The 25,260-nt window shown below is 37.4% G+C and overlaps 5 protein-coding genes across 6 annotated transcripts; 2 read left to right on the top strand and 3 right to left on the bottom strand.

Moving 5' to 3' along the window:
* The first annotated feature begins 4,970 nt into the window (after nt 1-4,970).
* Nucleotides 4,971-9,626, top strand: LOC107467307 (uncharacterized). The gene is given in 8 exon segments (XM_021131316.2): nt 4,971-5,257; nt 5,259-5,551; nt 5,554-5,636; nt 6,136-6,635; nt 8,391-8,443; nt 8,550-8,599; nt 9,076-9,230; nt 9,326-9,626. Coding segments are annotated over 8 exon segments (1,626 nt in total). The 3' UTR covers nt 9,531-9,626.
* Nucleotides 9,627-9,792: 166 nt separating this feature from the next.
* LOC107467306 (ADP-ribosylation factor 1) lies at nt 9,793-11,226 on the bottom strand. The gene is made up of 5 exons (XM_016086350.3): nt 10,895-11,226; nt 10,747-10,817; nt 10,489-10,608; nt 10,178-10,296; nt 9,793-10,080 (listed from the first exon to the last, which is right to left on the bottom strand). Exons 1-5 carry the CDS (start codon nt 11,040-11,042, stop codon nt 9,984-9,986), a joined length of 555 nt encoding a protein of 184 aa, XP_015941836.1. The 5' UTR covers nt 11,043-11,226; the 3' UTR covers nt 9,793-9,983.
* A 455-nt stretch (nt 11,227-11,681) lies between these two features.
* On the bottom strand, nt 11,682-13,365 carry LOC107467308 (stress enhanced protein 1, chloroplastic). Of its 2 annotated transcripts, none has more exons than XM_016086352.3 (3): nt 13,122-13,365; nt 12,360-12,538; nt 11,682-12,005 (listed from the first exon to the last, which is right to left on the bottom strand). In XM_016086352.3, exons 1-3 carry the CDS (start codon nt 13,243-13,245, stop codon nt 11,901-11,903), a joined length of 408 nt encoding a protein of 135 aa, XP_015941838.1. In that variant the 5' UTR covers nt 13,246-13,365; the 3' UTR covers nt 11,682-11,900. The 2 variants fall into 2 exon arrangements, with proteins under 2 accessions (XP_015941838.1, XP_015941839.1); XM_016086353.3 differs by having other exon boundaries at nt 12,360-12,535; nt 13,122-13,358.
* A 112-nt stretch (nt 13,366-13,477) lies between these two features.
* On the top strand, nt 13,478-17,514 carry LOC107467305 (sodium/proton antiporter 1). Its single transcript, XM_016086348.3, has 10 exons — nt 13,478-13,847; nt 14,107-14,283; nt 14,384-14,512; nt 14,768-14,944; nt 15,262-15,368; nt 15,689-15,809; nt 16,080-16,141; nt 16,252-16,554; nt 16,693-16,987; nt 17,071-17,514. Exons 1-10 carry the CDS (start codon nt 13,635-13,637, stop codon nt 17,188-17,190), a joined length of 1,704 nt encoding a protein of 567 aa, XP_015941834.1. The 5' UTR covers nt 13,478-13,634; the 3' UTR covers nt 17,191-17,514.
* On the bottom strand, nt 17,448-20,658 carry LOC107467304 (D-3-phosphoglycerate dehydrogenase 1, chloroplastic). The gene is made up of 5 exons (XM_016086346.3): nt 19,969-20,658; nt 19,147-19,523; nt 18,924-19,034; nt 18,737-18,832; nt 17,448-18,406 (listed from the first exon to the last, which is right to left on the bottom strand). The coding sequence occupies exons 1-5, from the start codon at nt 20,510-20,512 to the stop codon at nt 17,735-17,737; spliced, it is 1,800 nt and encodes a 599-aa protein (XP_015941832.1). The 5' UTR covers nt 20,513-20,658; the 3' UTR covers nt 17,448-17,734.
* Between the last annotated feature and the right edge of the window lie 4,602 nt (nt 20,659-25,260).

Below are 25,260 nucleotides of genomic sequence, written 5' to 3'. Positions count from 1 at the left end.
AAATTTAATATTAAATATTTTTTTAATAATTAAATCTTTTTAACAATTTTTAAAAGTAATTTATATATATATATATATTTGTTTTTAATAAAAATAAAAATAACAATTTAAGTTTAGTTACTTACAGCTATGACTGACTTTTCTAGTTGAAAGTAAGTCCACGCTTCCCAAATGAAATCGCTTCTAAATTTTAAATTATTATTGGATCAACTTGTCCGCCTTGTACCCATCACCTATGTTTCTATATTTGTTTAATCTACGTAACAATTTCCACCATTTTCACGTACAATCTGAGATTGAATATTAAACGATCATTAAGTTCCTTTTTTTCGGTTTCTAACTTTGAGTTTTAAATATTTGAATTTTATATCATTACTTGAATATTTACTTTTGATATTGATTTGCATAATGTGAATTTAAGTACGATATTTAGTACTTTCTATTAACATTTTAATGATAAGTACGAAGTGAATATTTCAAAACATTATATTTATAATACGAATGCTTTTTATATATAAAAAGAAAAATCTACATATCCATTCTTTGCCATCCATAGAATCATTATCCCCCCAGATCTGTTTTCGGAAGTTAACAGCTGTGATGATCTTGATCACAAAAATTGTTGTGTTGATCGCTTTTTGAAGCTAAATTCGCCTCGGCTTTTCGTGTAATATCCCTCTCCTTTCATCTTTTTAGAAGCCGCATAAGCATTTGCTCTTTGAATCTTATTTTCTTACCAAGTTACAGTATTTGTTTGTTTGAGATATCCAGAAAACGTATTTTTTAAGTAAAATTATTTTTAAATTCATACAATTCTAAAGAAATTTCATTATTTTAGTAGCAATTTTTTTTTAAAGTCTCATAAAAATGAACATGAATGAACAACCACATGGATAACATGTTTGACTTTTTTTAAAGTCTCATAAAAATGAACATGAATGAACTCCACTTATGTTGTACTTGCAGTACATAGCCGGTTCCAAGTCCAGATAAAAAAGAAGGGTTGTATTAAGTCTTCGACAACCAACATAAAAATTTAGTCGAATCTTCATGACATGAATTAAAGACGTTATTGTGCTAAAGCTAGGTCATTGCCCGGAAGCAACGCGTTGTATGGCTCGAGTACAGTGTCAAATAAGCAAGAGTCGCTGCATCGGTTCCCGGATGTAATGTTAAATGAGTAAGGGTTTCCGCATTTCCATGAACGGACGAGGGTAAATAAGCTAGTTCACAAAGTAAAAAGTAAAGGTCGGAGCGACAGAAGGTTGAGATTTGTAACATGGAACATAGGCACCCTAACAGGAAAATCCATGGAAGTGGTGGACACAATGACAAGGAAAAAAATTAACATTATGTGCCTACAAGAAACAAAATGGGTTGGTGTGAAGGTTAGGGAGTTAGATACTTCCGGTTTCAAACTTTAGTATACAATAAATGTGAAGAATAGGAATGAAGTAGGTATTATTGTGGATAAGCAGTGGAAGAAGGACGTAGTGGATGTCAAGAGAGTGTGAGATCGAATCATCTCTATCAAACTTGTGATGGAGGGAGGTACTTTTCATGTGATTAGCGCTTATGCATCGTAAGTGGGTTCGGACGAACAACACAAGATAAGGTTTTGGGAGGACCTAGAGAGTTTGATCCAAGACATACCTTTGGAAGATAAGATTTTTTTAGGAGGAGATTTAAATGACCATGTTGAAAGAGAAGCGACTGGTATAGAAGTATTCACAGAGGCCATGGATTCGGGGTGATCAATGCCAAGGGTAAAACTATTTTGGACTTTTTCTCAACCTTTGACATTCTCATCGCAAATACATGTTTTAAAAAGAGAAACGAATATCTTATAATCTATAAGAGTGGCATGACAAGCTCTCAAATCGACTTCTTCTTGTTGAGGAGAGTCGACTGAAAATTTTGCATTAATTGTAAAATTATCCTGGGAGAGAGTTTAACAACACAACATAGGATGCTCGTCATGGATTTTCGCGTTGAGCAAAAGCTGAAGAAAAGACATCATACGAAGAATCCAAGGACGAGGTGGTGGCGGATGAAAGGTGAAGAATAAAGAAGCTTCATAAGACGGGTAGGAGAAGAGAAAAAGTGGGATGGGAATGGAAGCACGGAAGAGATGTGAAGGGAGATGGCAGAAGTTATCAAAAGAACAACAAAAGAAAGTTTTGGTGAATCTAAAGGGATAAGACCAAGAGACAAGGAATCCTGGTGGTGGAATGCGAGTGTACAAGAAAAGATAAAGTTAAAAAGGGAGTGCTTTAAAGAGTGGTCTTTATGCCGCAATGCAGATAATTGGAAAAAATATAAGCCAGTTAAGAAATAGACAAAAGTGGATATAAGTGAAGTAAGAACAAGAGCATATAAGGGTCTCTACCAGTCTTTAGGCACGAAAGAAGGAGAAAAATGTATATATAGAATCGCAAAGAGCCGTGAAAGAAGAACTAGAGATTTGGATTAGGTTAAGTGCATAAAAGATAAAGACGGAGAGGTATTGGCTCAAAAGGAGAAGATTAATGAAAGGTGAAAGAGCTACTTCTACGAGTTATTTAATGACGGGCATAAGACTCTTCCGAGCCTTGGTCGGTTATGCACAAGGGAAGAAGATCAAAACTTTGACTACTACCGAAGGATTCAAAACTTTGAGATAAAAGAAACTCTAAAGTAGATGAAAAATGGCAGGGCGATAGGACCTGATAATATCCTAATTGATGTTTGGAAGGGCCTTGGAGAAAAAAATATCAATTGGTTAACCAAGCTTTTTAATAAGATTTTAAGGTCAAAGAAGATGCCTAATGAATGGAGAAAGAGCACCTTGGTACCTATCTACAAGAATAAAGGGGATATATAAAGTTGCGAAAACTATAGAGGGATCAAGCTCATGAGCGATACCATAAAGTTATGGGAAAGGGTGATAGAACAGAGGTTGAAAAAAGAGACACATGTAACAGAGAACTAATTTGGTTTTATGCCAGGCAGATCCACCACCGAAGCAATATACTTGTTAAGAAGGATGATGGAGATGTATCGTAGTAATAAAAGGGATCTACATATGGTGTTTATTGATTTGGAAAAAGCATAGGATAGGGTGTCAAGGGAGGTCTTATGGAAGGTTTTAGAAAAGAAGAGAGTAAGGATTGCATATATTTGTGCAATTAAAGACATGTATGATGGGGTCACAACAAGTGTGAAGACTCAAGGTGGTGTGACAAAGAAATTTCTTATTAGTATAGGATTATACCAGGAATCTTCGTTAAGTCCACACATTTTCACATTAGTCTTGGAAGTACTCACAAAGTAGGGGTGTAATTAGCTCGGTTGGGTTCGGTTTTAGACCGAAAACCAACCGAACTGACCTGATCGGTTCTACAATGAGGCCAACCATTCGGTTGACTGCTGTTTGAACAACCGAAACGAACCAACAGCGGTTTGGTTCGGTCGATTTTTTCGGTTTTTTTACACCTAATTATCAGAATTTAAAATACCATAAAATAAAGTTTAAAACCTTCAATAAACTAGAATAACAAGAGTATATCACATCCAAATCCAACACACATTCAACTTAATTAAACATAAAACAAAGACAATTAAAAATGTCTAGCAAAACAACAAAAATAAACACAGTTTAAACTGAAACATTCACTTTAAAACAAATAAAAATCAAACAGCCACCATATTTAATCTGAATCCACACCAGACTCATCCTCATCTTCTCCGATTGGTGCAATTTTCGAGCAACAGTTTTGTTTCCAGCAACTATTGTGTTATAATGCAGCACTGTTGCTTACAAAGTTGCCCACACTAAAATCTTCCACTATTAAGCAACAATAATAAATTGATGACTTAAACGCATAAGAATGCACTCAACAATAAGAAAGAATAGCAATGACATTTAATATCAATAACACAATAAAGTGCAGTACATGATTTAATGGATGAGCTTAATTAATTGAAGTTAAAACAACTTCTATCTTTTAATACTATTGTTTGTGCAGATGTGTATGCATTATTCAATTGTTTGAATAAAAAAGATCAAAAGCATTGGATAACAAGCATTATTGTTGAAACAACTTCAACACCTTGCATTGGATAACAACTTCAACACCTTGCACCAAAACTTTTGTTTCTCAATATACACTCAGAAACTCACATAACAATACAAATATCACTAAAAATCCTACTAAATCAAGTACAAATATCACTAAAAATATTACAGACTAAGATTTTGTTGACAATATATACATTAATTACTGTAAAAAAAAATAACCAAGCACAAAATTTAACCTCCGAAGAAGACATCGTTCTGTTGCTTTTTGGGTTTTTGCAGGAGAGGAACTGATTGCTCGGCGGCTCGGCCATTGGAGTCTTGCTTGGCGACTGGATTGCTGCTCGGCGATGGACTACTGCTCGGCGAATGGTTTGCTGCTCAGCGACGGACTGGTTGGACGTTGGAGTGCTGCTCGGCTTTGGTTTTGTTGCGACGGTGACCCTGCGACGGCTACCGTGCGACGGGACCCTGCGACGGCGATGAATGAACAACTTCGAGACTTCGAGCGATAATTGGCGACTTTCTTGACGATGGACAACACTCTCTGTCTCCCTCAGCCTCTCCTTCTCTCAAGCATGGAGGTCGGAGGTGGAACCGTCGAAGAATGGGGGAGAGAAGTGTTTTGTGGGTGACTGACAGACTGGGTTTAGGGTTCGCAGCGTAAAATGAGAAGAAGAAAGCTAGGGTTGTGGCTGAGTGGCCCTTTTATACCTAGGTTAAAGGGCAACTTAGTAAAAACACACTCTACTAAACCCTCACTCTTGGTTCGGTTCGGTTTCAGCAAAGACAACCGAAAACCGAACCGAACCGATCGGTTTAGTTCGAAAAAATCGGTTTTTTTCGGTTTTTCAATAAAGTACATCCAAGAGATTGTGCCATGGTGCATCTTTTCGCCGATGATATCGTCCTTATGGGAGAGTTAAGGGAAGACCTAAATAAGAAGTTGAACTTATGGAGAGAAACTCTGAAAGTGTATGGTCTGTGCATAAGCCGTAGCAAGACGAAATATATGGAATGTAAGTTCGGTCTGCGGAGAGAAAACCCTAATATAGAGGTGAAGATTGGAGAAAACATCATACAAAAAGTCAAAAGTTTTAAGTATCTTGGGTGCATCATACAGGATAATGAAGAGATTGAACATGATGTAAATCATAGGATCCAAGCAGGTTGGTCAAAATGGCGGAGTGCATCAAGTTTTATGTGACAAAACAGTACCTTTAAAACTTAAAGGTAAATTCTACCGCACTGCTATAGGACCGGCTATGCTTGGTACAGAGTGTTGGACGGCCAAAGGGGAGCACGAACATAAGCTAAGTGTGTCAGAGATAAAGATGTTGAGATGGATGAGCGGTCGTATGCAATTGGATAAAATATGGAACGAAGATATAAGGGAGAGAGTTGGAGTAGCATCCATTGTGAAAAAGATGGTAGAATCACATCTCTGGTGGTTTAGACATGTGAGAAGAAGACCGACAGAGCACCTAGTTAGGAGGGTGAGATGGAGGATGGACAAGGGATGAAATGCAGGGGAAGATCTAAAAAGACCATCCATGAGTTGGTCAAACGAGATCTACATGTAAACGGTCTCGCTGTAGACATGATACATGACATAGCTCAATGACATTGTTTGATTCATGTAGACGACCCCACCTAGTGGGACAAGGCTATGTTGTTGTCGTATGAATATCTCATTTACACTATCAGGTTTTTTTTGTCAAGATACTTTCAGGTTAAGGAGGCCCATATAAATAAATTTTAATTGGTGAGGCCCATTTTTAGGTATGGGTCCATTGTTTAAACAAATCAGAAAACTAGGCCTTATAGGCCTGCGTCCCAAAAAAAAAAAACGTTTAGAGGGATTGAAGCTGAAACAGTACAACCAAACCAACCAGAACGCGGGTAGACCAATGTTCTGAAAACCATTGAATCGGACAAGAACCGACCGGTTGGACCTAACCGGAACCCGCCCGGTTTACACAAAAACGGAAGCTCCTTCGTTTCTTTCTCCCTTTCCCCCTTTCTTTCTTTCATTCAGAAAGAAATCAAATCACACAACCCCAGCCAAAAAACCCTAGCACTGTAAGCCTACACCACCGCCGCAAGGAGTGGCATACTGCCGCGTCCGTCGCACTCAAAGTTCGCCATCCGTCCGTCCATCTAGCTTCCCTCGTGATCCAAGTCTTCAACCCCTGTTCGCTGTCACCGATCGCGGCTGCTTCCTCGAGCTCGGCGTCCGTCGTCTTTGTTTGCCCAGCCGCGCTTCCATCGCCGTTTGTTTGCCGTTCACGTTCGCGTTCTTCGCCGTTCACGTTCGCGTTCTTCGCCGTTCACGTTCGCTCGGCGTTCACTGTTCGCGTTCACTCACCGTTCACCGTTCGAGTTCGCATTCGTGTTCGTCTGGAAGCCACGTTGGTCTGCTTCAAACACTGCGACCAACCCGCGCGCTCCACCTAGCCGTCGAACTGCTCTCTTTTGTCGCCGCCGTGAGTTCCCTAAACCCGCCACCAGACAATACACTCACACAACACCAATACTCTGCTTCAAACTCTGCAACTTCTGATTTCTATTACAATAAGTAACTATTTGATTTGGTAGTGGTTTGGATTCTTTCATAGACTGAATTAAAGTTACAATAGTTATGTTCTCTTCTCTATCACATTGATATTAAGCTTTGAATTCTCTTATTTTGTTTTAATTTTACCGCACTCAACATGTTTGATGAAATGCTCTTAACCATATTTCTGGTTGGTTTTGTAATTTCTAGCTTTTAGAAACTTAGTAAGTTGATTGCATGTGAAATTAGAATAATTGGATCTTAGTAACTAGGAAATTTTAGCTGCACAAATAGCATCTTTGCAGAAAACATATTAGCATGATGATTCCACTTGCATTAGTGTTCTTCTGGTAAATTTTAACTGTTATTGTGAATTTGTTAATTTGCTAATTGTTCTTGTGTTGTTGTTCTGTTGTTCTGTTACTTCTAATTTTTTTGTTTTTGTTGTGATTTTCTGTTCTTATTTTAAGCTGTGATTGAAGGTTCTTTGGTTTTGGTATTCTTCACTTTCCTGTAAGCTTATCTTTTAATTCTTTGAGCATACACGGGTTTTCAGCAGTGGTGATTTTTAGATTTTTTTTTTGGGTTGCTTTGTTTTAAATGTTCCTATTGTTGTGTTTTTGCTGTGATTTAAATGTTCTTTTGATTTTTTTTTCCAAATGCCCAGTCAGTACTTGGTTGATTGGTTTTGATCACTGAATGTATTTGATGATAAATTTTAAATTGATAACTCTATTACTGCTTTACTGTCTGTTTCTGTAGTTAAATTTTATTAAAGTTTCTTGAATTTGCACTACCTATGTTATTGATTCACTGTTCCTTCATTGCTTTTTTTTTGTTGTTAATCATTGTGATGAGCTTTGTTAAAAGTGGGTTGAAAACTACTAATCTTTCTTCATTTTTCACTGTTCTAACTTCTGTTCTTAATAAAAGATTTGCAATTGTGATCTATATGCTTCATGTTTTCATTGTTCTGTTCTTATGAAGAAAAGGTTTGCAATTAGTGATTGTATGATTCATGTTTTGATTGTTTTGTTATATAAACAAAATTCTGTTTTCATTGTTTGGTTGCACTGTCCCTGTTCTTGATCTCCGCCGACTTGCTACCCCTCCTCCGTGTTAGATTCTTTGTTTCAGGCTTTGTTGTGTTTTTGTTTCAGCCTCTGTTGTGTTGTGTGTTTGTTTCGGGCTCTGTTGTGTGTTTATTGTGCAACACTATCATTTTTTGTTTTACTTTTTGACTTAGCTACATTAAGACAATATTCTCTATCTTTAACTTGTGCATTGTAATTCAATCCAGCTATTTTTAATGGAAGTATAATTATGTTAATTGTCAACAAATTTGCAGCAAGTTATTGCATATTTTGATGATTAATTACATTTAGTTGGTGTTATTTTATGTAGGGTTTTAAATTTGAAAGATATTTAGGATGTTTATTTATAATTTATTTATTATTTTATTATGGAATGGTTTTCCCGGTTGAATCACGGTTAGACCGGTTGGACCAGTAAACCAAATGAATCAGTGACTAAAACGGTTTGATGATCGGTCCGGTTTTCAGAACCTTGGGGTAGACCTATTTGCGGCTTTCCATCAGTAGTTCTTCTCCGCCGCTTCGATCACCGCTTCGCCGCTACCTTCCGCCATGGGAAAGACGAGGGAAAAGTTAATATCTTCCCTTCCTTCCTTGTTTTCCTAGTTTCCAAAGTTTAAAATCTACTTTGTGACTTGAGCTGGAGTTTGCAGTTATTTATGTTCTTCTCTCGCTTTTGCAGGGCGGAATCAAAGTCCAATCGCAAGTTAGATAAAAAGGTTCAATTTTACTCTAGTAAGTTTCGAATCCATTTTTTTTCTGTTTCTTTCGAATATTGAATTTTTACATACCAAAACTGTCCATATATTTTAACTGCATCCAATCCTTGGTGATACTGCAGAGGTGAAAGATGCTGTGGCTAGCTTGAGTGCTCAAAAGTCTATTACTAAGGTAATAATTTTATTTCAAACAGTATTGTTCTTAAGATGGATTATGGAAATACTTCATTGTGCTTGTAATAGGTTTGTTGGCTAGTTAGATGTACATTGCACTGTTATTTTGTTAATAGACACTTTGAAGATTTTTAGGGTTCTTTGTTGTGTATTGCTTTTGTTATTGTTTTAGGGATCAGGCATTCTGTCACTTAATATACATGCTGCTCTTGTGCTTATATCTGGATGAGTTTGTATTTTATTCTTGATGTGAGTATTCCAAGGAGAATTTTATTTTTGCTTTCAAAAGAATCTATATTCTTCCTGTGAGTAAACAGTGATCTAGGATTAACTAAATGGTTGATGCATTCACACAAGAAATGCAGTTTGATGCAATCCAAATGAATTAGTTTTAATTTTAAACAATCCTTTACAGGGGAGACCTCTAGATATGATCTTTTTTGGTTTTTTAGTGATGTTTTCCTCTCCTTTCAGAAAAATAGTAAACAGCAAAGGCGGCAGAAGAAAAAATTGAAGGCATATGATCTCTCTGCTCTCTCAGAGTTCCTTCCTGATCCTGAGCCGAAGGCACCACGGAAACCAGCTCCGCAGGATGTCAAAGTTAATTGTAAATCTCGGCAAAAGATACTGTGAGCGCTTCTTTTCATAATTGAATATTATGATATCATATTTTCTTTTGATGTTTTAACACTATATACCTAACCTTGTATCCCCGTTTAATCAGATTGAGGGAAGTGCAACAATTTTCTGCAGTTCTAAACAATCCTGACTTCAAAACAAATCCCAGGTCTGCCATGAATGAACACTTACGGAGCACACTACCAGTTGCAGAGGAACAACGGCCCAAGAAGAAAGTGAACAAAAATGGATCCAAGAAGAAGAAGAAGTCAAAGGCTTCTTCAACCGGGCTAATGTCTATGGACATGTAATGGTTATGTGTGACTACTAAAATGATCTTCTTTCTAGGTCTTCCTGTAATTCATTACTTTTACAAAATGTTAGAATACTCAAATTGTGAATGGAAATACTGCAAATTTCTTAAGCATTTTCAATGTCGATGTCTATGATATAGTTTGTGATAGTTGTATCCATTGGTTCGGGGTAACATGTTGCTGGAATGAAGCCACTTATAAGGGTTTAGAAAAAAAAAGTATACTGAGAGAAACAAATGGAAAAAAGAGTTCCTGTTCCTGAACTTTAAAATCATGACTAACAATTAACTGAAATTCTGTCATCTTGATCATCAGACTCATTCTTTGTAACTACCCTCAGTGTTGCAACAGATTTACAACAATGTCTAGGAAACTTTTCCATTTCCACTATAATAAAACGTATATAACTTTAAGCTGGGAAAACCTCCATGATCCATGTGTGGAAGTTAATCATTTCTCATGCTTCCTGGTTGATATGTTGTCAATTAGCCAATCAAGACCTTGATAGAGTCCTTGGCCTGAGATGGCAGAAGTGCTCTGAATGTACCTGAATGGAAGAATTCACCATATCATTTTTGTTTTGGGTTGTAAGTTTAGAAACTTGGACATGAATATGTGGCAATAGAATGAAGCTTAAAACATACCAACTACGATCTTCAAGCGAATGTAAGCCAAGCTTATCAGCAATCTCAGCAACACTCATGGCAGTTGAGAGGTCCTGCTTATTGGCGAACACAAGTAGTATAGCATTGCGTAGTTCATGCTGCAAAAGGATGCATAAGGCAAATCTGGCTCATAATACGCTACAATTAGTTATCAATGTTATCCTTTGGAATATTTTGAACTACTGTATTTTAACACAAATGATGAGATATACTAAAAGATGACAGCAACAGAATAAAAGAATGAATAGAGTATATAGTATCTTCTATTGTTACATTATGGCTAGACTCACATCAGTTAGAATATTATGGAGTTCATTACGAGCTTCTATGATTCTGTGCCGGTCACTGCTATCCACCACAAAGATAAGTCCAATGGTGTTTTGAAAGTAATGCCTCCACAATGGCCGAATCTGCATTCACCAGTTACTTACTTATGACTCATAATAACTCATGACTGATCATGAAATGAAGATTTGTTCATTTTGACTCTTTATACTTATAAACATATATTAATATTGACATAATTACACAAAATGACCTGTTATTACCTTCTGTTGTCCTCCAACATCCCAGATAGTAAAGCTTGCATTTTTGTACTCTACACTCTCCACATTAAAACCTGATCCATCACAAAACAACATTGTACTATGTCACTTCTGTTTAATCTCAATGAGGGAATGATAAGAAAGTGGGTACCAATAGTTGGTATGGTTCTGACTGTGTCCCCCAGTTTGAGCTTGTAGAGAATGGTAGTCTTCCCTGAAGAATCAAGACCCACCATTGGGATCCTCCATTCATATTTTGGTAAGAACCTCTTTGCCAACCGAGACATCACCTTACCCATGGAACCACGCAAACTGGTTCTCAAGAATGGAGAGAAATCTTACTTACAAAATTCTTTAGCTATTATAATGTGAGAATATGTTCATATCTGATTGGGACAACTAGGTGAATTGTCACACTTTCATTCATAAAGCCTAAAAAGGAAGTAATCTTATTGTATTTTTTTAAGTAGACATCACGAGACAAACTTAGAGACATCATAAGGATATTGTGTTATAATATTATTAGGAAAAAATTGTGACAGAATCATGTCCCTAACTTCCAAATTAAACAACTATATAAAAGAATATCCCATCCCTCACACCAAGAGGCTTAACACATTAAAATAACTATATAGTTGTGCTGATAGTTAAGCTTTTCCTTATATAATTTTTCTTTCTTTATTAGACTAATTCCTGGTTGCAACTAAAAGATTCATTAAACAATTACTTAAATTAAATCATAATGGCTCTGTAAAGTGTTTGCTTCAAAGACATGCTATTTACACAAGGGGTTGTGCCCAAAAATACACACCATACTACGTGCAGAACCATTGATAATACAAGATGATGTTTATTCTCTTGCATATGATTATATCACGTTTTGTTGTGTTAATCATCCATTATGCTGTGCAAAATTCTTCCTCAATTCACGATGATACTTGTTTGGAATGGGGACAATATTTCTAAGGAATCAAAATTGGCTTGCACAACAGGCAAAGTTTTGAGGCCTTCAATATCGCTTCCATTACTACAACAGGCGTTGATGCTAAAAAAAAAAATTACAACAAAAAATAATGGAATTTTTATGTTGAAAAAAAAAATAAACATTGTAACAATAGAATTTACAGTAAAACACCATCAACAGCCTAAATACATTATCAGTTCTTTGAGGCTGACTGGAAGATGAAAATTGCAGTCAAAACACCCACCAGTCCTGTTACTGCCAAGGCAACTGTAGGCAGTGGAGCTGTAACTCCAAAATTCTGCAAAATCAAAGCACAAGAAGAACATAAGTTACTCTTTTGCATCATATATTTTGTAATTAATCATTTGGAATTGGTGAAACAAGTAGTAGGAATTGAAGAATGAGTCGCCGAATTTAATTTTTATGCACTGTCAGAGTAATCATCAAGTATAGGCAACAAAACAAGAAAGGAGTTTTTGGAGACTTATTACAACTTGAAATGATTCTAGCTTAGCTTTGTTTAAATAACAAAGTATGCTGTTGACATGTGGAAATTGTTAATTTTATCAGGGCCTAGAAACCGGAAACATTAATTGCAGTCTAAGTCTCTAAATCAAGCCTGAAGAAGTTCATTCAATGCTGTGTTTCATACCTCAAGGAGACCCTTGCCAGTAGCAATTTCGACAGTGATGGCCGATGCAAAGCCAACCATGGCTAGCCGGCCTAGCCATACATCCACACTGTTCCCTCCCTGTGAACTTTGCTCGCACTTTATTAAAAATGGCATTGCCTTGCATACGGTTTTCCTTTCATAACTTGTTTGAATCACTGCTACAGACACAGGAAACATTACATAGCTTAATGACTATGTAAAGCTATGTACTATGTAGGATCTCTGATGAGCAACACTTTAGTTTCATAAAAAGGACATGGATAGCATTATAGTTCTTAGATGTTATAGACAAAACAGCAAACACCCAAGTATACACAGTTAAAATGATTTTTCCAACAAACTTATGTACAATTATCCTAGCTAAGAATAACATGAACATATCTGAAGAAGCTCAAGTTGAATCCAAAGAGTGTTTGGTTACAAGCCCATGTGGCCATGTAATGATTTTACTCAAGAATTGGAATTCAATTCCTTCATTTGGAACTAATTAATTGTATGGATATAAAATTAAATCAGAGGTATAAGGTCTATTTTGTACGGAATTGATGTTAGAAGATTATCTACCTAAATTGAAACCTAGATATCTTCTCCCCCTTTCTGTCAAGTGCATTCCAAACTCAGAAACTTCAATTCAATTCAGTGATATAATTTACTTGTTTACAGAAAACATAAGACGGGACTGAATTCAATTCTGTCCCAAAAACCAAAAAAGCAATTTTGAGAGTTGATAAAGTAGCTTACAGAGTGGGGAACCAGCAAGGAAGGATGCTCGAGTTGGAACCAAATTCGAAAGAGCATGGCGAGAAGTGGCAAAATGCTTTGGAGGTGGAGTGAAAACACAAGCAGCATCTGCAACACAACGCATGGCTTCTGTCACTGCGAAATATGCGGTGTGAGTGTAGTGTTGTGCTTCTCTATCTATTGGAGAAAGCGATTACACACTCTGTCTCTCTGGCTTCTCCTTCTTCCACGACCACCTCAAACACAATCTTAGACTCATCTCACTTACACGTGCCCTTTTCTGCCTTTTTCCTTTTCCTTTTCTTTTTAATTTTTATGCTTCATAAAAATTATTAGTAAACAAAATCAAGTTGCATTTTTTATTACTATTTTATTACACCTGAAAGAAAGATGAACCCTCGTGTCATCGTTTTTCCAAGTTTATCACCGAACGGGAACACCGAACACCCTCTTCTTCTTCTTGTTTGACTTTGTCACTGCTGGTTCAAAGTTACTAGATTTGAGTACACTACGATGGCCACGTTTTCCATTGGAACACACACGCACTTGTGCATGTTCCACCATTTCCGGAACTCTAGGCTTTCACTTCATGGCCTTCACTCTCTTCAATCCTCGCCCCCCTCTCTCTGTAGAATCAGAGGGCCCAGCTTGCTCCGTAATCATGTCTTGGCGCGTGCAGAAGATAAGGCCAGAGGTTCCTCCACTTCTTCCCCGCAGCAGTTCCAGGTTCTTATGGATACCCATTTATAGCAAAGTTTGTGAATTTGTATATTCGATACTGATTTGCATATTTTGAGTCAAGGGCACCTCAAAAACCAGTGCAAGATTCAAAATTTCTGGAAAGTTTGTTGAATTTGAACCTAATGATATCAACTCCACTTAAAAATAAAAATAAAATATAAACCTCCGTAAATGTGGCAAAGTTACATAATCTGCTGCTTATAGCTTAGTGCTTAACTCATACTTCACGTATAAATGTTTTCAGGACTTACCAACTGAATCTGGAACCTGTGATCCCCTATGTTCACTTGATGAAACAAGCTCACAAGATTTTGTGGACAGTTATAAGCCCAAGACCGATTTGCTCAAAGCTGTTGCGGTATTTGCAGCAGCTGCAACTGGGGCAGTGGCAATTAACCATTCTTGGGTGGCCGCAAATCAGGTCTATCAATGTCCTCTTAGCTGAAATTCACTTGTGTATGTTTCAGCATGAAGTGTTTGCATTTGGGAATATGTTTACAAGTCTGTGACCATGACTGCAGGATCTTGCCATGGCATTGCTATTTGTAATAGGATATGTAGGCATCATATTTGAGGAATCTCTAGCTTTCAACAAAAGTGGAGTAGGACTTTTGATGGCTGTAAGCTTGTGGACTATAAGAAGTATTGGGGTAAATATCGATCACTTGGCTTTTTTAACTTTTGAAATTATCAGTGAATTCCTTATGCATCTGTTCCTTGTTGTGCTTCCGAGATTTAGGTAGCTCATACAAGCTTTTGTTTTGCAATGAATAGGACACAGACACTCAATACACATTGACCTGAAGTTGATGTACCTATTCAAATTAGTTCATGTCTCCTTCCTCCTGATTTGATTTTCCACTGCTGTTTGCTTTATCTTTTATGGAATGTCTGTACTGTAACAGGCTCCATCAACTGGTGTAGCTGTTTCTGAGCTAACGCGTGCGTCTGCGGAAGTCAGTGAAATAGTGTTTTTCTTGCTTGGAGCTATGACTATTGTGGAAATAGTTGATGCTCATCAAGGATTTAAGCTAGTTACTGACAATATAACAACTCGAAAGCCACGACTTCTCCTTTGGGTGGTAAATTCAATTGCTTTATCTCTAATATATTTTTGGCCATTCTAAAGATTTCTCGGAAGATACCCTGCAAATTGAGACTTTTGATATTTGATTACATTAGTTGAAATTTTCATTCTATGGTCAAATATGTTATTATCATCCAGGTTGAACATCAATGAAAGGAGTTTTTCAACAATATTTCAATTCAAACAACCCCCCCAATACCCACCACCTCTCTCTCGTCTCTCTTCCAACCAAAATATTCTAAATCTCCAGTGAATTTGCATGACACATCAGTCTTCATGATGGAATTTGACAAGTTATTATTGAATTTGCAGATTGGATTTGTGACATTTTTTCTCAGTTCAGTTTTAGACAACCTTACCTCTACAATAGTCATGGTTTCTCTGTTGCGGAAATTAGTACCCCCATCAGAGTATCGAAAGTATGTGTCTCTGTTGTGTTATTAACTTATCAATCTGAACACTTACGTGAGAAATCTTGAGTAATTTTCTTCCAGAAATTACCTGTCTATATATAAATTATATCTGTTCCTTCTAGTGTATATAATTCATTGTTGATGATAGGAAATTGCTGTTAGTATTATCAATGGTTTCCTTTGTTTATGTCGAAGGCATGAAGATTCAATGGGATATATTCCAAGTTTACAGTTTTGGGAATTCTGCTACTGCCATTAGGTTTAGTTATGAATCTCTTTGCATGTTATCAAATTCTCCAGAAGTAGATTTTTTATTCTATTGACAGGATTCTTGGAGCCGTTGTTGTAATAGCTGCAAATGCTGGTGGTGCATGGACTCCTATTGGTGATGTTACCACCACTATGCTGTGGATACATGGTCAAATATCTACAGTGCAAACAATGAAGGTACTATAACTTACACTATTAGTTATAGTGGTATAATGAAGTTAGCACTAGTGACATCTCGAAAGATTGTTGAGACATACGTAGAATATTGTCCCAAACAAGGATTTCCCTGGTCAGAGTCTTTCTGTTAGTGAAATTTGATTGCAAGAACACTCATTCTGCTAAGTGTGGATGTCATTTTCCTTGTTTCAATTATGGACACAAATGAAGTGTTAACAAAATGCAATATAAGACCAACCAGTATCATAATTATATATTATTTGATTACAGGGTTTGTTTGTACCTTCAGCCATTTCTCTAGCTGTTCCATTGGCGCTCATGTCCCTGACTAGGTATCCTTCTATCTCTAGAAAAATCTGCCAGCAAAGCTTAATTGAATGTCGAGATTCAGCATAACATAACACATTACAGTTTAGATGATGTTGATTACTCTTATTTACAGCGAAGTGAATGGGAAGGGACAGGATTCTCCAAATGTCTTGGCTTCCGAACAGATGGCTCCTCGAGGACAGCTTGTTTTCTCAGTTGGTTTAGGGGCTTTGATTTTTGTACCCGTGTTCAAGGCCCTCACAGGTTTGCCTCCGTACATGGGGATGCTACTTGGACTTGGTGTCCTTTGGATCCTCACTGATGCTATTCATTACGGTGAATCGGAAAGACAAAGGCTAAAAGTGCCGCAGGCTCTGTCAAGAATAGACACTCAAGGAGCTCTATTCTTCCTGGGAATTCTATTGTCTGTTAGCAGGTAAACAAGAAGATATATTTGATTATGCTATTGCAGCAAGTTGTGGATGATAGCCATCAGTTCAGCGATTTGAATCCATAATAAGATGCGAAAGACACCCTTAGCTTATTGATCGAATTCAATGGTGTTGTGTCACAGCCTGGAGGCGGCAGGAATCCTTCGTGAAATAGCAAATTACCTTGATGCTCATATCCAGAGCAGTGAACTGATTGCAAGTGCCATTGGGGTCATATCGGCAATAATTGACAACGTTCCATTGGTTGCTGCTGCAATGGGAATGTATGATCTTGCATCTTTCCCTCAGGATTCTGAGTTCTGGCAACTGATTGCATTCTGTGCCGGTACTGGTGGGTCCATGTTAGTTATTGGCTCGGCTGCCGGAGTTGCATTCATGGGGATGGAGAAGGTGGATTTCTTTTGGTACTTACGGAAGGTATTTCCGACTTTACATGACACATTAACCTCTTGAAATATTTGTTCATATTTGTTGACGGAAGCCACTTATCTATTCTGCAGGTTAGTGGCTTTGCTTTTGCGGGATATGCTGCCGGTATTGCTGCTTATTTAGCATTACATAATCTCAACATATCCCTGCCTACAACTCTAGCAGAGGTTCCTTTCCTTTCTGGTTCATAAATTGAGAATTCACAGTCCATTTGGTTCAATTTTTGTGGCACTAAGCAGCGTAGTTTCGAAATTATGTATACATGGGGAACTCATGGTGGAAATTCTCAAACCGTCAAGATTTTTGTAGACAGGAAGTTTATGCAATATGTTGAAGTTTTACTTGGAACCTTAAGTCAAAAGCGTATTGAAGTCAATACGTTGAAGTTTTACCATCAGGAGTAGCATGTATGCATGTATGCTCGAAGTCAACAATGACAAGTTGGATATGGATAGGGCAATTCCGGAAATTATTATTAAGGAGTATAATGGCTTTAATAAACAACAATTCATAAAGCACAGTATCAGTTACACAGATTTCTTTTCATTTGGACTGCATCAATGGCAAGTTTAATCATTATTTTCCTCATCCCCCTAAAAACTATAGCTACTCTCAATCTTTCATTGATGATACCGCATCAAAACCGGGCACACTATGCAGTTATGCCCAACCCAACATTTAAAGAAAAAGGGGGGCAACAACCCCCGGTAAATAAAAACAAGCATGTCACATCTTTTACAACTTGAGGAAAACGAACTCTTCAACAGCGGGAATTTCTCCAATCTTCTTCAAGGTTTCTTTGCTGGGTTGTTCGTCAACGCCAATTGCCATCACAGCTTGCTTACGGGGAGCAATCCTTCCTACACTCATGAAGCTGACGTTCACATTCTCTTGGCCCAAAACGCTCCCAACCTTTCCGATCATGCCTGGCTGATCCACCTGCCTGCAGAGTATAATGCTACCTTCCAAGCTCACATCAACATCGAAGGATCCAACCTTGGTCAAATGCGGGATCCCATCTTTCACTCTACCCTCAACTTTAATCTCCCCAGAGTCTGATATGGCACTAGCAAATCTGGATTCGACATTAGCAATCTGTACCTGGACGAACTCCACTGGGCTCTCAGGTGAACCATCAAGAATAATCCTCTCCTCGGTTATCCTGATTCCTCTTTGCTTGGCAGTGAAATCAGCATTAACCAAGTTCACGAAAACACTTGATATGGGCTCAATCAGACCCTTGGTTATCATAGCACGAAGAACACGAGTGTCAAGATCATCAGGAGCCCTTGCAGAAGCATAGGTCACTTTCACTGTTTTCACACCACTTCCTCCTGCTACTAACTGGACAGCCAGCCTCCCCAATTTCTCAGCAAGATCAACATATGGTTGTAATTCTGTCAACACCTGCAGTCAGGAAGGATACCTCAGATGTTTAATCTCAGCCCGATATCAAACTAAACTGAGAATTCTATTCCAATTCCACAGGGTGGTCGGATAAATTGTATTGTAGAATAGAAAGCAATAAAATCCGTTTGAGCAACTGAAACTTGGAATAAGAGTGCTTTTCCTTTATCTTTTTCTCGGATTCTAAGATTGAAAATGGTACGGCAATATTTTTCTGCATTCCAAACTAACATAAACCTACCGGTGTATCAAATTTGATGAGATATAGTGAACCAGGCAATGAATAAGGCGATGAAGAAAGATTGTTTATCATGCTAAGGAGAAAGATACCTCTGAGGGAACCATTGGTGCATTGACTGCAGTAGAAGCAAGCTCCCCTTTCAATGCTCCAACAACAGCTTCTGCTATTTCAATGGCCACTCCTTCCTGATCGGCAAATTTAAAGGTTATTTCTTTTTTATTTATATAAAAAGCCAACATAGCTAAATGATCATATGAAATAATTTAAGTAACTTACCTGAGCTTCCATGGTACTGGCACCAAGATGAGGTGTTGCAGTGACTTGCTCATGCATGATCAACTTGCTGTCTTTTGGGGGTGGCTCCACCGTGAAAACATCAAGCGCCGCCTGCAACAACCGAGACACAAGACAATAGTTATTTCTTTAGTAGGAGAAACCAATGATCTTACTAAACGCTAAGGTGAACTTTTAATGCGTCCAACCAAGGGATGGCAAGAACCTGAGCTACAATGCCAGAATCCAATGCTCTAACAAGAGCATCCTCATCAATGACTCCTCCACGAGCAACATTGACTATGCGAACTCCTTTCTTCATCTTGGCGAAAGTCTCATCATTGAGCATCTTGTTTGTAGCAGGTGTAAGAGGCATGTGCAAAGAGATGAAATCTGCAGTGGCAATGGCCTCACCAAAGCCCACAAGCTCCACACCAATGGCACGAGCACGATCTGCGGGAGCATAAGGATCATGTGCAATGACATTCATACCAAGCCCCTTCGCACGACGAGCAACTTCAGAACCAACCTTCCCGAATCCCATGACAGCCAGTGTTTTTCCAACCAGCGAAACTCCAACGTACTTGTTCCTTTGCCACTTCCCTGTATCATCCAAAACAAAGAAATAATAATTAAAAAAAAAATCCAAAATCACAAATTCACCGAGTAACTAAAAAACAGAATTCATAGCACGATCTCCAAGGGAAAAAAAGACAGCATCAAAAGAACAAATATCCAATATAAAATGTTAGATCTCAACATAAGTACAAAAATAATCAGCGAGAAGTCCTACTTTTAGCTGGGAATATCTAATATTTAATTTAGCTCAACACTTGCTTCCATGAAAAGACATGGTGAATCTTCGAAAAGCTTTTTCCCCTGTTCAAGACTTCAAGCTACTTCACTTCAGCACACACGACGATACAACAATTGAGAGTTCAATATTCTTGACGAACAAATCAACAGGCATACTTCAATAACAGGGATCTAAAACAAAGCTAAAGAAACAAGGTGCTCGACGAAATGCTTAAAGAGATTCGAAACTAACCAGCTTTGACGGACGCGTCAGCCTGAGCAACGTTCCTAGCCATGGCTGCGAGAAGCGCGATCCCGTGCTCAGCGGCGGCGACGGTGTTGGCGGTGGGGGCATTAACCACCAGGCAGCCATGCTCGGTGGCGGCAGCCAGATCCACATTGTCGATCCCGACGCCGGCCCTTCCGACGACCTTGAGCCTGCCGGCGGAGGACTCAAACACCTCGCGCGTGACCTTGGTTCCACTCCTGACGATTAGCGCGTCGCAGAGCGAGATCTTAGTGCAGAGCTCCTCAGGGCTGAGGTTGTAGCTGCAGTCCACGTTAGCAAACTCCTTGAGCAGCTTGAGGCCCGCCTCGCCGAGCTTCTCGGCGACGAGAACGGTAGGTTTTGCGTCGAGGCCGGCGGAGACGAAGACGACGAGGGGGCGGGAGGCGCGGCGGCTGGAGCGGAAGGAGACTGAGAAGGCGGAGGAGAGAGGAAGTTTTGAGGGGAGAGAAAGAGAGCTGGAAGATGAAAGTGAAGAGATTCGAAGGGTTTGTGAATGTGCGGTGGCCATTATTGAAGTTGCGTAGAAAGAGGTGAAGTTAGTAAGAAGAAGAGTGTGATGAGACAGTGCGTTTGAAGTATTAGGGGTTTTTATAGTCAGTGATAGGGTTTATGAATGAATGAAAATGAATAACGTCTCTCTTTTTTGTCCAATTTTCTTCCTTCTCTTGCGGCTTCAGCTTTCTCTTCTTTGTGTGTTTGGTGTGCGAGTTAATTCCACGCGCCGGGGGTTGCTCGTTGCCAAACACATGGAGACAGGTGGACTTTGTATTGTTTGTTTATAGTGACGGCCACCTACCCTCTCTCAGTAGGATTTTTACTTAAAAAGATGCTGTCAATGAAATGAATCTTCCTGGATTAAATGGAATAATATAAGGATTGTTTCCTAGTTAAACTTCTCTACCATTTATAAATTATGCTTTGTCCTTGATTGGAATATCTATTATTAAACACAATAAAAAATATTTTGTCTTAAAATTCAATTCATCGATGGGTTTTCACTTTATATAAATGATTATGCACTAATAATCTTTTGACATATTTTTCTTATTAGATGACTAATTAAAATATTTTACAATAATATTTATGAGTTTAATAGCATCGTTTCATCTATGTACTCGATCTTATTTAATAGGATAAGACTTTGTTATTGTTGTATTATTTAGGGTGTGTTTGGCAACCACGTTAAAAGAGGAAAAGTACGTTACAGCTTTTTAAACGCTTCCATTTTTGGTTTGGCTAATTTTTCTATCTTTAAACGCAGAAGTGATTTTGGTTACAAAACCACGTTTACAAGAAGCAAGAATTTCTAGCTTCTGCCTTGCACTAATTGGGCTTTTAGCCATTGACATTTAACTTTTATTTTTCTTTTACCAATTTTATTCTTTATACATATTGTTATATTACTTATAAAATTCTTATTATTTCTCTTTACATGAGCTCTTTTTTTTATTATTTATTATTTATATTTTTTACTAATTTTTTATTTGACATTATATATTTTTATAATAGTAATTTTTGTGCATTGTATTTATTATTATCTTTTTATAATATAATTTATTGATCCCATCAGGTAAAATAAATTAAACAAAAAATTTAACCATAAATAATAATAATAGTAAAAAATTATAGCGTACTAAAAAAGAGTACTAAAAATACTAAAAATATACTATATAAAAACATATAAGAAAAAATATAAAAAAATTAAATATATATAAAAAAATAACATTATAATTTAGTATCATGTCCTTTTTAATAATTATCTATCTAAAAGTGATTTTAACTAATATTATCCAAACAATATTTATTTTATCAAAATCAATTCTAATATAAAGTTGCCAAACATAAATAATATTGACACAAACTTACTTCTACTCAAAATCAATTTTATAAAATCACTTTTATTCAAATTCAGTTTAACCAACCACAATCTAAATACACACTTAGTATTTAAAAACAGTTAAGAAATTGTGTGTGTATACATGTGGCTGCCGCATGATTTTGATTAGCACACTCATTAACCAGCAAATCACATAAGGTGCAACGGATCTTTACCCACAGGGAGCAAGCCATATTCAATTATTCGTGCATGCCGCAGTTTGCCAAAACTTCAACAGAGATTACTTTGTTTCAATTTGCAGTTTTGAAGGGATCGAAATGGTATTTATTGTTTAGGAATTAAAATATTAATTTCATAAGGGAGTAGAATTATGTGTAATCTAAATACTTAGGATGAAAGTCCAATAATTTAAATTCTTAATTCATTTTTTTTAATTATTTTCTGAATCCAAACTTTTATCTTTTTATATCCCCTTTTTTTTCTCTCCTCCTGAAACAACCTTTTTTCCTGTCAACTTGCCAAGCGTGGCGACGGAAGATAAAAGCATAGAGAGAGTAGCGCACACGGTCTTCCTGTCGCGTGGAGGTGCAACCCCGCAGAGTGTATGAACCAATCATCAATTCCAGCAGCAAATCTAACGAATCAGAAAATCAGCTACGTGGAGGCCACTTTTTTTTCTTTTTCCTTTTTCTCTTAAAATAAGACTGTAAGGGAGTTGTAAACTTGTAATCGATCCGATTGGTTCGAGTTTGAGGGTGAAAACTGAAAAGGACCATATACCGAAATTAACAATGAACAAACTTTTCGGTTTTTGGGCTGGATAGAGTATTATGTTTTTGGGCCCAATAAAAAGGCGTTCCACCAGCTAACAGCATTCCAAAGTGCAAACTGCAAAGCAATACAAGCAACTAATTTCCAAAGTCAAGAAAAAGACAAATAGGTCTTTTATCTTTTGATCTGTAAATATTTAAATTATAAAAAATTTAAAAATATATTTAAATTTTGAATATTTTCAAATTTTAGACATATTCATTTTTTAATTTAATTTGTCCTATTTTTAAATTTCTCACAAGTGTGCATTCATATATTGGCAATACAACAAAAATTATATTTAATTTTTCTGTTGAACCTGACGAACTCAAATAAACAGAGAGATTAATGTGTTTAAAGAGCTTCTCGACAGAAAATGACAAGTGCACATACGACACATATATAAAGAGGCTAATCAATTAATTGAGGGCATTGTAAATTTGATGCTAAATCAGAACAGGGGCATACTACTTGGGATCATCCTCCTAAGGAGACTACTCAAATTTTATTTGCTGATGGAAGTGAAATTTTTTTTCCGTTAATCTGTTTTGCCTTTTGTTTTTGTTTTTGACCTTAGGACCTTCAGTGTACAAAAAAAAAACTTAAATATATCTTCAATTCTTCGAAAACTTAAATGACTGTAGACCAGAAAATAAAAAATTTATTTATTATTTTCTCTTCTAAAATTATATTTTAGTTCTTCAAATCTAAAATTTATTATAGATTTGAAGAACAAGGTTCGAGAGGGAGCACAAGTCGCTTGTGGGTATGGCTTCTAGTATCACCATGAAGCATGTTGAGTCTCAAAGGGGAAGGAATGCTATTCCTTCTCAATGGGGAGGCAAGAAGGTCCATTCTTCAAGTGAGCCTAGAGGTAAGAACTCTAATTTCTTAGAAGAGAGAGTTTCTGTGTTGGAGAATGTTATATCCTCTATGGATGAGTGTTTCCAAAGGATAGAACATGATAAGGAGACCCTCGAGACTCACGTGTTAGGAGAACTATACGCTTTCAAAGAAAGCATGCTCCAAATCGAAGAAAAGCTTGAGAATTCCTTAAAGCTATTTGAGGAAGTTCGACTTTGGTTTGAGGAGGCAAAATCTTGACCAACCATTATAAGGGAGACGACAAAGATTGATCTCCCCAAGCCAAAGGAGTTCAAGGGCGTAAGGGACACTCACGAGGTGGAGAACTTCCTATGGCAAATGGAAAGGTACTTCAAAGGCCAAGGGGTGGTCGAAGAAGCAATAAAGGTACGCACTGCAGCTCTCTACCTTTCTAATAATGCTACTTTGTAGTGGAGGAGAAAGTGCGTAGATATAGAAAAGGGTACTTGCAACATAGCCACATGAAAAGATTTCAAAAGGGAGTTGAAAAGACAATTCTTTCCTGAGAATGTGGTTTAAGAAGCAAGGAAGAAGTTGAGGGAGTTGAAGCACAAGAGTACAATTAGCGACTATGTAAAGAAGTTCACTACTCTCACGCTTCAAATCCCCAACTTAGCATTAGAGGATGCATTATTATTCTTCATTGATGGACTCCAACCTTGGGCAAAGCAAGAACTACGAAGAAGGAATGTTAAGGATGTCGATGAGGCCATCGTGGTGGCCGAATCACTCACTGAGTATCATAGGGGAGACTCTAAACCCAAGTCTTCCTCCAAGCCTAGTTCTGCTAAAGGTGGGGGAGACAAGGGGAAGAGTTTCTCAACCAATAAGGAAGAAAAATACTCTTCAAAGAAAGAGTACAAAGAAAAAAAGAAGGCTTTCGTGCCCAAAGAAGAATGCTCCGTGTGCAAGGGACCACACCAAATGAAGAATTTTCCTAAGCTAGGGACTTTGGTATCTATCACCGAGGAACGAGAAGCTCAAACTCAAGTAACTGAGTGTGTTGGATCTATCTAACACATAAATGTTGTGAAGGGCAAAGAGGCAAGCACTATAGAAAAGAAAGGCTTGATGTATGTCAAAGCCTTTATCAATGACAAACCTGTCATGTCTATGATCGACAATGGTACTACACACAACTTCATCACGCCTGATGAAGCAAAGAGGCTCCGGTTGAAGATCACCGAAAAGAATGGTTGGTTCAAACCCGTGAATACTAAGGGTGAACCCTGTAAGAACCCGCGTTTTCACGTAAAACCGTTTTAAAAAAATAAATTTAGTGCCCAAAATAGATTCAAAATTTAGAAATTTTTAATTAGAAAATATAAATGTGAAATTTGGTTTCAGTAAATTTAGAAATTTTAATTAGAAAATATAAATGTATTTTTTGAGAAAAATCGAGAAAAGTCGCGAACCGACAGCCGAACCGGCCAAACCAGTTTAAGTTTGTCCAGTACTGTGTTTTTAGAAAAATAAGATTTTGGAAAATTGGTTTATTATTTTAAAAGGACAAAAATAATTTTTGAATTGAAAACCGGACACTAATTTTAAAGGTTTTGGTCCAAAGTGGGCCAAACGGACCAAAAAGGCTAACGGGTTAGACCGGGCCCAAACCGAGCCCAAGGTCCAACATATATAAGCTCACTTAATGAGCTTTTCAGCTCATTCATGCCCTAATTTGATGAGAGGGGCGCAGCTGCTATGAGAGGAGAGGGAGAAGAGAA

This window comes from Arachis duranensis, chromosome 9, assembly GCF_000817695.3.
Source record: "Arachis duranensis cultivar V14167 chromosome 9, aradu.V14167.gnm2.J7QH, whole genome shotgun sequence".
Lineage (NCBI taxonomy): Eukaryota > Viridiplantae > Streptophyta > Magnoliopsida > Fabales > Fabaceae > Arachis > Arachis duranensis.
This window is presented reverse-complemented; position numbering and strand designations above follow the sequence as displayed.